This window comes from Pocillopora damicornis, chromosome 2 (assembly GCF_964200805.1).
Source record: "Pocillopora damicornis chromosome 2, jaPocDami1.2, whole genome shotgun sequence".
NCBI lineage: Eukaryota > Metazoa > Cnidaria > Anthozoa > Scleractinia > Pocilloporidae > Pocillopora > Pocillopora damicornis.
In genome coordinates this window covers 31,299,419-31,311,753 of record NC_142671.1, presented here as the reverse complement: position 1 = coordinate 31,311,753, position 12,335 = coordinate 31,299,419, and the positions used below count along the sequence as shown (strand labels likewise).

Sequence of the window (12,335 nt, the reverse complement as noted above, 5' to 3'; positions counted from 1 at the left end):
CCGAAAATTAAAAATAAAAAAGTTTGGTCCCAGTGCCATATAATGAACCACTAACCTCACTTACTCAAGCTATACTGAGGAATATTGGCCTTCAATTGTTTTTGTACAGACCTTGCTGTGTTCACCTCTTACTACCATGACAACAGGCCAGTTCCCCTGAATAGCCCTCATGCTTGGTTAATAAGAAGGGTGTTATCTTTTAAACACAACACAATAAAACTCTGATGTAGATCAAAATAAAATATTTATTTAGAGGCCATCAGTTATTAGTGAATCTAATACTGGTTCTGACTTTTTTGACAGTTATGGTTCAGAGAGTAAATGGGCTTCTTATAATTTTTGTCTACTTTTGTCTAACATTGTACAGGAGACCAATACCCATCCATTCTTAACCTACACATTTCCAAATAACAAATGTCTGCCTCAACTCAATGGGAAAGGAGAGTAGAGGAAGTTAGAGTTGTGCACCAGTGGAGAAGGGATTCACAAGACAACTTAACCTTTCAACTCTCACAAGTGATTAACATGTAACTTCTCCCTATAATATCCATACATTATTCAGCGAACAGGTGACGAGAATACTCAAACTCATCAGGTACAAGACATTACCTTGATTAAACACCAAATTCTCATAACCAATTTACAATGAAAAGTGTAGCAGCCAGAGGGGAGAATCAACAATCAGATCTTGAGAGTTAAAGGGTTAAGGCCGTGGAAAGCTGGGGCGTGTGAGAAGTCCCCACAGAAATTAATTTTCCAGATATTTTCTTTTCCCCTCTATAAAAACTAACCCACTCCTGTGATAATCCTCAGACAAGGCAATAAGAATCCCCCCCCCCCCCCATTTCAAGGCTCCCCAATAAAATGTGATATTATTGGTAACATTTAAATTTAGGAGGCTTACTTATCACTTCCTGATTCATTTGAACAAATTCACCATGTACAATATTTTAGACTAATTGTTAAATGTGTGAGGTGACTTGTTCTTCATCAGAACTTGCCTCATAAGTAACCAGTGATGGTTTCCTGTCCCACATGAACTCACTATGCTGATTTTGTGTATGGAGGAATTTTGATTTAGTGTTTGTATTTGAACTTCTAGCATTCCCATAAGCATCTGTTGAGTCAGGAAAATGGACTGCACTAACATCTTGTGCCTTGGTTATAGAGCCTTCTTTAACTTTCTCAGCATTGTTCTTCTCCTTTTTGGAGCTGGGTGCTCTTCCTCTACTTCCTCCGTCAGTAGCAGCAGCATACTTATAATTTGAATTAGCACCCGAGGTTTCTCTTGCATTTGTCTCCTTCAACCTGTCATTTTTGTCACTATGCTCTCTGATTCTCTTCAGCATTCCTGTAATAGAATTCTCACTGATGTTGGATGATGCAGAACCATTGTTATCTGATAACTGAGCTCTCTTTGAACACATTGAATCCTTGCTTTCTTGTTTATAAGACTCTTGCTCACTGTTTTTTCTTTTTCTAGATCTACTTTCCATTGATTCTTCATCATCTTTACATTGTTTCACCTTCTCTCCATCAATGCTGGAACTTACAGACGACTTTAAAGGATGAGGACTTTTTCTTCTTTCTCTTTCTTCAGCTTTCAGTCTTGTTTGCCTTGGGCTGGGTTTTTTGCTTACATCTATTAAATCAGAATCAGTCCAATGATGAATTTCACGTGAATATTTGTTGTTTTTTGACCTGTCGGCATGAACATGACTTTCTCTCACATTCTGACTTAACCTCTGTTGTCTTTTAGAATGTTTGTGTTTCTTTTTATCTATTTTAGGTTTGTTTTCAACTGCAGTACTTTCCACCCATTCATCACTGCCACTTGACTGTGTTGAAGATTCACTTTCACTACTGGAAGATTCACTTGAGCTCTGAGATGATGAGCTAGATGATTGCTTAGAATGACGTCCAGCTCTCACTCTTGCTTTCTTTTTCTTTCTCTTCTTCTGATGTTCAACTGTTTTCTTCTTTCTATCAACAAAAACAAAAATTATAAATTAAATAAGAAACAACAAAACTTAATGACCAGAAAAAAGTTCTGTCAGTATTTCCAAGAAGCCTCAGTTGTTAACCCTCTAACCCAGAATGAGTGACTAACATCCAATTTCTCCTGTCAATATCTTCCCCTAATCACACATTTAGGCTACGAGAATAAAGGAAATGATCACCAACTAAAGAAACTTGATTGCTAAACAAATTTTCCTTGTCAGCTCCTTGGGAAATGTACAGAGCATGGTATGGAGAGTTTGCATACTGATGTTTGGGTGTAAAGGGTTAATTTGGGGCTATTTAGAATCTGATATACCAATTGACTTCTTAATTTTTACCAAGCTCTATTGCTTTCTGGGGCTTATTATTTCAATTTTAGAGGTGCAAAAAGCTAAAACTTGAATAAAGTCTTGATTGCAAGTAACATGACTCAAATAAAGAAACAGGAAGTGGTTATCAGAGCAAGGACCCCTGGCTTGTGACTTCTGACTCTCCCTGGAGCAGGTGTTTATTCAAGCAAAAAGGAATGTTTTCCTAACACACAGATCATAACGTAATTGTGAAATGTTAAGGGATAGGGCTTGTCACCAAGGAAGAAAATACTCATAACTGGAAAGCTTGATAAATATTACTGACACCCAACTGAAAAATCTTAACAGCTACCTACTGAAATGGTCTCACATCTTTGATTAAAAATCAGTGTATTGAACCATGTAAACTAAATGAATAATACCCTGGTACTGCCTCAGCCATCTAAGAAAAAAAAGAGGTATCTTTTGAAGCATGTACATGTATTGGGTGTGGTTCAAGGTTTTCTCTAATTTTTTTTCATTAACAACTTTAACCATTAAACTGGCTTGAAAATAATGGGAACCATCACATGCACAACTATTAAGACACTGGCCATACCTGTGTTTTCGTTTTTGTTTCTTCCTTGCCTGACTTTGTTCCTCCAGTATGAGCTCTCGCACATGACTGAATCTGCTCTTGAGCCCTTTGTCAGCCCTTGTTGCAGCCTGTGATTTCTTCTGGCGCCACAGGAAATTTCACGGTGGGAAAAAACCAGGTGAGTTAAAATACCATCAAGAAAGACAGTGCCAGGTGCATTACCAATGGTGTGATTGGACATGAATAAGTTGATAAATAGGGCAGGAAATTGTTAGGAAAAATAAAAAATCAAACAGGATTTATAAAAAAGAAAATAAAGATAGAGAGAAACAGTAAAATAAAAAATCACCACAAAGCAAAGTAAATGAATTAAAGAGAAAAAATAGCATGAGGGAAAAAGTTGTAAATAAAACAATTAATGGAAAGTAAAATTTAAAGTAAAAAAAAAAGGCATAGAAATATTTTTAAACATGATAGCAAAAAGTGAAAACAAAAGTTATTTAAAATAATGTGGTAATTAAAAGTGATATGATAATAGTAAGCATTTGAAATAAATGGCAACAGGACAAAGTGGTTCAATAGTTTTATTTCAAATTGCAATGGAAACAGACAAAGTAAGATATAAAAATCATTCCATAATAATGGAACATTCCATGGAAGAAATTCAGTTGTTGAAGCACAGTGTTGTAGCAGATCAATAATTGACAACACAAGGGTCACAAATCAGCAATTTCATTCATCCAGCAATCAAGGGGTGAACCACAGCAGCCATAATTGAAAGGAAAAAATAAAACTGCATTAGCAAGAATTTAAATTGAAAACATGAAAAACTGTTTGAAAACATGCATTACACATTTAACAGGAAACCCTAAGTGCTCTAATTTGTAGCCTGTCTCTGGCTCTTGTTCAGTGAAGTCAAGCAAAAAGACAGGTGTATGACATTAATTTGTGGTTGTCAGGGGAAATCATGTGAAAAAAAGACCCTCCCCAAGCTCTCCTTGCATAACTACTGCCAATTTGAGGTCACTTTCATTTTTGCTAGTCCCAGCTGACTAAGGCTTGATAAATTTGGAGAAATACAAGTATAATAAGAGCCTCTGAGCCCAAATTGAAGTTATAGGTTTTTTCCCCCTCCTGGTAAAAAGGTTTGATTAAGATTGAATGCAGAATTGTCATCTGGGGAAAATGATAATATCTGACTTACATGCAAATAGCTACTTGAGGCACTTCTTACCCAAAACAAGTGACTCACCTGCTCCATCAGTTTAAGTTGTTGCTCTAAATTTTCCAGATGCTCTTTTGCAGTTTTCTGGTTAAAATCTAGTACCAGTGCTTCTTTGAAAGTCTGCATGGCTTCTTTCAAAAGACTTTCTTTTTCTTGTCTGAATATACATCAACAGTTCAAAAGAAAAAGAGCAGAATAAAATATGGAATATTAGACACATAATGTTCTAATTATTATGTAGGTATAACAGCATAAACCAAACAATTTTGAAAAATATTTTAAGAGCATACACATAGAATGCAGAGATCACTGTGACATAGAAGCAGCTACAGAAAAAAGTGAACTATTTCAACTTCTGACATAAAATTAAAAGATCTTGTTATAAAAATGTTTTCCTCTAAGAGAAAAGTTAAATTTAATATTCAGTGATGTCAGTAACTTAAAAATTAAGATGCTTTGTAAAAAGTAAAACTGCTATGTTGATTAACCCAGTCAACAGGAAAACCTTGTCACATTCACAAGTGAAGATAAGAATGGTACCTTCACTGCACGTGGTGAAGGTATCATGGGTTTGAAACTAAAGATATTCTGTATTTCATCAATCTCCAATCATGATAAAAAGAAAATAAAAATAAAATTAAATAAAAACTAGACCACTAGTACTAACTGTATTCCAAGTTCCACAAGAGTTGCTGTGAGATATTTGTTGGCATTCCTGTGGCTTGGACAAATTTTTAGTGCATCCTTAAAATTCTTAACAGCAGTGGTAAGCTGGTCTTGGTTGGCAAACCTGAAAAAACAATGAATTGACTTAAAAATACCTAAACAAACAGTTAATGCAACTCATCATGTAAAGGCAAAATTTGTTCAAGCAAAAGTAACTCACAGTAATCTCTAACAACTTTTACTTGGCCTGAATCAACCTTGACTGCCTCTAACCAACTATTGTCACTTACATCAACTGACTAAATCGGGGTAATGTCACAAATGACAAATAATAATTATTGGGATAAGAACAGGATAACATGTGTAACTGATGCAAAGTTTTGACCTTCGTTAAACTTGAGCTAAACAGGTGTAACATGCAAGATAACATGCAATGTACTGTTGCAAAAACAAAAAGGAAATACAGCCCAAAACAAATTGAGGAGTGACCCATGGAAACTGAAAAAGGAACCAACATTAAAAATAAACTTCTAAAAGGTGAGAAACTGAAATAGAGGAACTGTAATTGACTCACAGAGCTCCTTGTGCCACCATTGCCTCAACATTTTTACCATCAATTTGCAGTGCATGCTTGAAGTATTTCAAGGCAGTGTCATAATTTCCTGTCTTAAAATGTTCCACTCCCTTGGCAGTGCTACAAAACAAATAATTTTAAGACCCTTAACTTGACATCATAGTTTCTTAGAAAAAAATGTGTAGTGACCTTTGAGTTTAAGAGAAAAGTAAAGCACTAATAAAAAGACCTCATTCACCATCAGAGAATAATGAAAAAATTGCTCAGTGAAACACAGAAAAATTGAAAAATCGATCGATACTTTCACCTTTAATGGACTGAATCGCTCTGCAATTTTAAGAATGAAACACACAATGGCTGGAATTTTTCCAAAACATTACAGTCACTTAATGCTCCATGTAATAGCTACATAATAAATTTCTTACGTATCCATTGACCACTTGGCAGATTGTTGTCTTCTTAGCTGTTCTGCATATTCCTCTTCAGGACAGTTACTCCTATAGGAACAATTCCAAGTTAACAATGCATTGGTAACTGTGTTTCTGCAAAATATTCTAAAGAACATGTACTGTTATTTACATATCCGAGTTTTAGAGCCAAATAACTCTGAAAAAACAGCTATGATGTCTAGCACACCTTTGGAATCCTCTCAACAGGGAGCAAGGGGCAGATGTATCAATACCAAGTACATCAATAAGTGTATCGATATTCCTTGGGTTGTTAAAACCTTTGCTCATTTTCAGATGTTCTTCAAACCCCAGTCCTTCTGGATCACTCAGTAACCTGCAAACACACAAAGCACCTTCTATTTATTTATCATCATATTTTCACTGCAGCATTGTTTCCTTCTTCAACCGGTATGCTGCATGTATTGTACTTAAGGGTTTTTGTTGCTTTGTAAACAGTGCTGATTGCCTGTGATAAAAAGGTTCCCATATTCTATAGCAATTTAAGGTGGTAGAGCCCCTTTAAACATTCCCCAATGTTGAAGTGCATCAGCAATGACTAAATGTATTTATTTGTTTGTTGATTTGATCTCAAATAGAACTTATCAGCAAGTAGAACAGCATCACTACAAAAAAAGCATAACTTTCATAACACAAAATTGACCACAAAAACTTATTATGATATTAATAATACTTTTCAAGAATAATTTTATGAATTATATGTCTTAGGGAATAGGGTGATAGAAAAACCAATTGAAAACAACTTATAAAATAAAAAAAATAACCATACCTCTTAACACTTATATCTTGATCATCAATAACACCCTAGAAGGAAGTAAACCAAACCCTTAGAGTGACCAGCATCTAGTTTCTCCTTACAGTAATACTGCTAAACTATGAGACATCAAGATCATGAGACTAAAGGAAATGATTTTTTTTTAGTGTTACACAAACTCTCCTTGTCAGGAGCAAATGAAATACATAGAGAAAAATATGGAGAATTATGGATTCTGTGTAAAAACTGTTTGTAATTTAATATCCCTTCACAAAAAGTAATTCAGACATTTAAAAATATGAGATTTTTATTTTAATTTTGAGTAATTAATGTTACTTTCATCCAGTTTATTACTGATTTATCCACAACAATTGGTTTGTTGTAAAAAGTTGAGCTAAGCCTTGAGTTCTACTAAAAACACAATTTTTGAGTCCAATTTCATTGGCCATTTCTACTGTAAAATTGTGTAACAGAAACCTAAGGAGTTCAATGAGCAAAAGCCACATTAAATTCCCTTGTGTCTAGAAAAATTGTCTCAGGTGACTTCAGTTTTTCAGTAGAAGAAAGACAAGATTTACTCATACCATTATTGGAAACAAATGAGCAAATTTACTTACAGTGACTTTCCTTACCATTTAAAACTGAACAGAGGTAAATCTTTGTACATTAGTTGTTGTTGGATTTGAATAATACTTTCTGTAAGATCACTGACTGTTTTTGAAGAAAAGATCGTTGTCATCGTCATTTAATTTGAGTTTGTTAGCCAAACCAGTACTATTGTTCATTCAGAAGTGCGCACATAAAATTTTTCTCCTTCACTAAAAAACTCTTTCAAAGTTTGTTTGTATCATTATTCAAATAAAAATGTTTCAGTGTAAACTCTTTCTTTAATTTACATTGCCTGTTTTATATGTGATCTATTTCTTAAAAATTGCTCTAATTATGAAGGATCTTGCCATAATTACAGCCCCCCTTATTCAGGTTCTTTTTGCAAGCATTATATATCATATCAGGTTTTGGAATAAAAATTAAAATGCTCTTCACCAGCCTTGATCAGTCCATAATGGAAAGAACTCTGCCCTCTGTCTTGAGAACCACCAAGGCCGGTATCAAGACCTTTGGCACAGTTTTTCACCATACCAACCTCCTGGCTGGTGAATAACATTATATTAATTATTTATACTATCAAAAATGATCAAGTTGCCCTGGTTTGTGGTCTAGCCATGTCACTGGGTTGTGTTTTTGCAAAAGGTACCTGACTCCCATGGTGCCTCGTCATCCATAGTTGCCTTTGTAGCTATTCTTTGTCATGTCATGCAACACTCCCCCCATGAAAGTGTTGCGTGACATCCCAAAGAACAGCTGCGAAGGAGAATATTTCCTCCATGGCCCAATTGTTCAAAGGGTGGATAATGATATCCCAAGAATAAATCACTTGAAAATTTACTGCCCTATCCAATGGGTAGATATTTATTTAGTGAATGGCATTGTCCAACCATATAACAACCAGGGTCAGAAGTATTAATTGGTACTTAGAAAAGACTGGAGAAACTTGAGAAATTGGTGAATCAAGTCAGCTGCTATGGACTGAAATCCAATCCCATCTATGAGGAGTAGGAACACTTTTGGCAAATTTGTCCTTCTGAAACTGGGATACAGTGTGGCGGTAGGAGCTACTTGGCTCATAAAAAATTTGACCAACAAAACCATTGTTGATAAGAAGATCTAACAAGTATGCCAATAAATTACCAGATGTAAGTGTTTATGTTCTTCAGGTAATCTTGATTGTTTGAATGAAATGAAGACTCTCCCCTCTTGCTGATTCACAATTGTGATTACTCCTGAAAAACAAAAGAGCCCCAATTCGTTCTGTGGTTATTCAACACTTTTGCTTGTATGCTTCCCTCTTATTAAAATGATAGAAGAATGATAGTACTGTTGTGCATATCTCACACAAGTAACACTTATAAATTGTAAGTAAAGCTTATTCTTTTGTTTCTTCTATAATATCAAGTTTTCTAATCAAGGCCCTGCATTGAGTTTGAAGTTTGAAAATAGTCAGCAAAGCTGGTGGGCTAAACCTTTTATACATTCACAGGCAGATGCAAACTTTGTTTATAAAAATGTAGCCTATAGATTCAGGTTAAGTTATATGTATACAGTCATGACTGCCAACTAAGATACTTGTGATCGAGTTGAACCTGAGAAAAGAAAAAATTCACTCTCAGACTACAGGAGAATTCTTAACATTAAGAGCCCTATTTTTAACTGAAGTTTCATAAGATTATGGTTGTAAAGGTCTCAGACTAAGAAGGAAGATGTACCTCCACACACATATGGCATACCTCTGACAACATCACCAACAAGATAAGCATCAGTAGGATCTTTGTATTCCCTGGACATTTCTGAATCATTAAACTCAGATACCTTACACTGGGCCTGTGGGTGTGAAAATGTACAGAAAAACTTGCTTAACAGAAAAAAAGCAGCAGTGACAAACAACTGTTAAAATTTCTTAGCAAGGGATGTAAATCATTTTGAACGCAAGAAAGCTTGAAATTACAAGCAGCAATCTTAATTTATCAAAGATCAAACCTCTCTTAAGAGGTTGCCCACAAAGAATGATAGGGTGACTACTTAATACAGGTTGACTGCTAAATACAGGTTCAACAAAAGAGGAGTAATATAAAACCTATATATATAATATATAAACCTGTATATCCAGATCAGTGAAATCCCTTTTGCAACCAAATTCCAGCATAGTCAGTGTCACTGTGATACCAAATGGTCTTTTGAAAGCTACCTTACCAATGACAATGTCTCCTTCATTTAAACACTGCAATAGAAAACAAAGAAACACTACAGTTGTGTAAACCTGAATAAATTATTATTTTTCTTGTGAAAAAAAATTTTCATTTCACTAGTTTGGTATCCTTCCTATAGAGGGTCCTTTGATGTAAATAACTCTAACAGCCTTTTGTAAAGGAAGACTGATCAGAAAATGAAATAATTTATAGTAAGGCCTTACATTCAACAGCCGTTTCCTCCGGACATGTAAAGGAACCTCCATTAGTGTTTCAAGAGGAGGTGCATCAGCATAGAGATCTAACACTGAAAATGAAAAAAAAAATTTAATTCATGTACACAAGAGAACACTGCCTATACAAAAAAATTACATAATACTTAGAATACAAAAAAGTCTTTGATAAATAGGGTAAGGTTATCTTTCAAGATACTGAAACACAAATATTGGATCTATAAGAAAAAATGAAGCAATTGGACGTACAAAAAGAAGAAAGAAAAACACAAAACAAACAAAGTTGTTCAAAAGCATATTCTTGTTTGAACCAAAAGACTCTTCAGTTTTAAGTGTTTTGCTAACATTACCTTCTTGGTTTGAATGCATGCCATAGTCAATTCCTCTCCTTAATTTACCCTTTCCTTCCATGGAGAACAATAAGTCAGCCTTGGAGGCAATGAGTTGTTTTACTCTGATGTGGAAATCTTCATCTTCACATCTAAATGTATTAGATAAGTTAAAAGGTAATTATTTTTTTTTTTACAAAACAAAATAATTATTGGTCAATGTCAAACTGATTCAATAAACACCTAGTTTATGATAAGTAATATCCATTAAAAATCATTTTATTGGAAAATATGCTAAAAAAATTCTAAAATTTTGAAAGAAGCAGTAGCACAAGGGAAGGAGGCCAGCAAGATTTCTGCACAGCCCCATACTTCATTATGCATCCATATATGGGGCTTTATTATTCAGTGTATCACCAATAAGATGTGCATGCATAATGAAGTATGAGGCTGTGTGAAAATTTTTCCAGGAGGTCTTATGCTGCAAAGTAAAAAGTCAATTTTCCTTCCCTTTAAAATAAGGGAAACCCTTTTGTTAAAAAGTACATTTTAGTAAAACACATACAACAATTTAATACTTTATTACCGTTTCATGTCTTGCTGACTATCTGATAAGTGGTACATCCCCATTTTCATCCCAGATTTCTGATCTATTTCACTCATTGCTTCCAAAAATTTACTTTTAGCATCCATGGGGGTGCTTACCTAAAAGCAATAAATTTATAAACTACTGAAAGTGTTTATTGAAAAACTTAATGATTAAATTAACCCTGGCTTACTAAAAGGATAAAGACAAGTCATTTGCAAGAAGTGATCAAAACATTGTTCAAATCTCTCACCCTCAAGACAAAATAGGTTTGGCAATAAAAAACTAAATAACATTCTAAAAATTTTAGTGAGAATTCATTATGCCCAAAGCATACACTACATAAAAACTTGATGTTCTATCTGTCAGTACTGAGTCTTGTTTCTTCAATTGGAACACGCTATTTATAGTTAACTTCTATACTCTTTTTTCTTGTCTCTCAATGCACTACACATTACCTATGGTGATTACAAAGAGAATTTGTCTAACAATCAAGAGCATCTTGAGTTTGTGATCATTTCCTTCAATCTCATGACTTTAATGTTTGACTCAGGAATGATAGGATTGGGAGAAATTACATGCTTATCACTCTTAGCAGTTGAGGGGTTGAATGGAGAAACTTCTTAAGGAACATAACCTTTCACACAACCCTCTTAAAAACCCTGATACTCACATGAAGCCTGTTCTTGAAGTAATTCAAGGCAGAACTGTTCTCTGTGGCAGGATGAAGGAAGTCTGTGGCTGAACCTTGCCCATCTCCTTGTTCATCTCTTGTCAATGTAATCAGTGATGGACCATGGTGGAGTACTGATTGCACAAACCGATCAATAAATGCCTTTTTGCTGTCATCTACAATTGGAAGATTTATATGTTTACATACAGGAATTCAGTCAAAAATTGACTTATGTTGAATGAGGAAGTCAACAGTCTCAACAAATATACATTATTATCATTTGGAGAGATTTCCAAAACAAGCAATGTGTACAATTCATTTTTTATGGTGTCCTTATTAACATTTGTTGTCATACATCAATAACTTTCTAGCCTTAACAAACAGCGCTGCACTTATTTGGTTGCCTCTGAACTATCCATATTAGTTTAAAAGGACTCTCTATCATTATTCAAACCTTGTTGGTGATAATTACATAAATGTGATTTAATTCTTTCGTCCACATTGTCGATATAAACAAATTAAGGTTCGTTTCCAATCCGACACTATTGCATGTACCACCTCCCCTTCCCCACCCACTTAGGATTCACAATTCCTTGCGACTGAACGCTTGTAAATGAGTTATTATCTAATTTAAGCAGTCTTATTTGTTAATCTTTCATTTTCAGTCAGTTTCGTGGCTATATAGTTTTGAAATCGTCCTTTACTGAGTAAAGGACACTTGCAACATGTGGCTCTAAGCTCCTAAGTATATCCTACTAAATTCAAGAATTTTAAAACTCCTTTCAGAAAATCTAGCTGTAAACATGCTAGTCGAAACGTCGCGTTTAAGATCTGCGGTCGAACGAAAAGAAACCAATCAAATTAAAGTATATCACTTACCCATAACGATTAAGATATTTGTTGTTCTTAACGACTCATCTGCTTTGTTATAATCTTCCTTGACGTCTCTTTGTCGTTCATTATTGTTATCGCCATTTGCTTGCGTTGCTTGCTGCTCTTCAACTGCGGGTCAGCAACGCTCCTAAGTACTATAGCTAGGCTTGTCATGTATCCGTCATGGAATATCCTTCACTTCATCAACTTTCTAGTACAAGCTGCATTGCAAATTTTTCGCCAATGCCTTCACCATATACAT

At 34.7% G+C, this 12,335-nt stretch overlaps 1 protein-coding gene across 2 annotated transcripts; it reads right to left on the bottom strand.

Moving 5' to 3' along the window:
- Nucleotides 1-227: 227 nt before the first annotated feature.
- LOC113674094 (uncharacterized) lies at nt 228-12,245 on the bottom strand. Of its 2 annotated transcripts, none has more exons than XM_089195899.1 (16): nt 12,080-12,245; nt 11,201-11,376; nt 10,528-10,646; nt 9,963-10,093; nt 9,604-9,686; nt 9,289-9,411; nt 8,921-9,014; nt 8,325-8,416; nt 6,591-6,625; nt 5,991-6,137; nt 5,780-5,851; nt 5,355-5,474; nt 4,782-4,904; nt 4,142-4,271; nt 2,911-3,029; nt 228-1,983 (listed from the first exon to the last, which is right to left on the bottom strand). In XM_089195899.1, the coding sequence occupies exons 1-16, from the start codon at nt 12,081-12,083 to the stop codon at nt 963-965; spliced, it is 2,589 nt and encodes an 862-aa protein (XP_089052025.1). In that variant the 5' UTR covers nt 12,084-12,245; the 3' UTR covers nt 228-962. The 2 variants fall into 2 exon arrangements, with proteins under 2 accessions (XP_089052025.1, XP_089052026.1); XM_089195900.1 differs by having other exon boundaries at nt 2,911-3,026.
- Nucleotides 12,246-12,335: the final 90 nt, after the last annotated feature.

Coding starts and splice junctions, on each gene's coding strand:
- LOC113674094 (XM_089195899.1), bottom strand. Junction 5,852..5,990: donor CTGTTGAGAGGATTCCAAAG/GTGTGCTAGACA, acceptor TTGTTCCTATAG/GAGTAACTGTCCTGAAGAGG. Junction 3,030..4,141: donor AACTTAAACTGATGGAGCAG/GTGAGTCACTTG, acceptor CTGTGGCGCCAG/AAGAAATCACAGGCTGCAAC.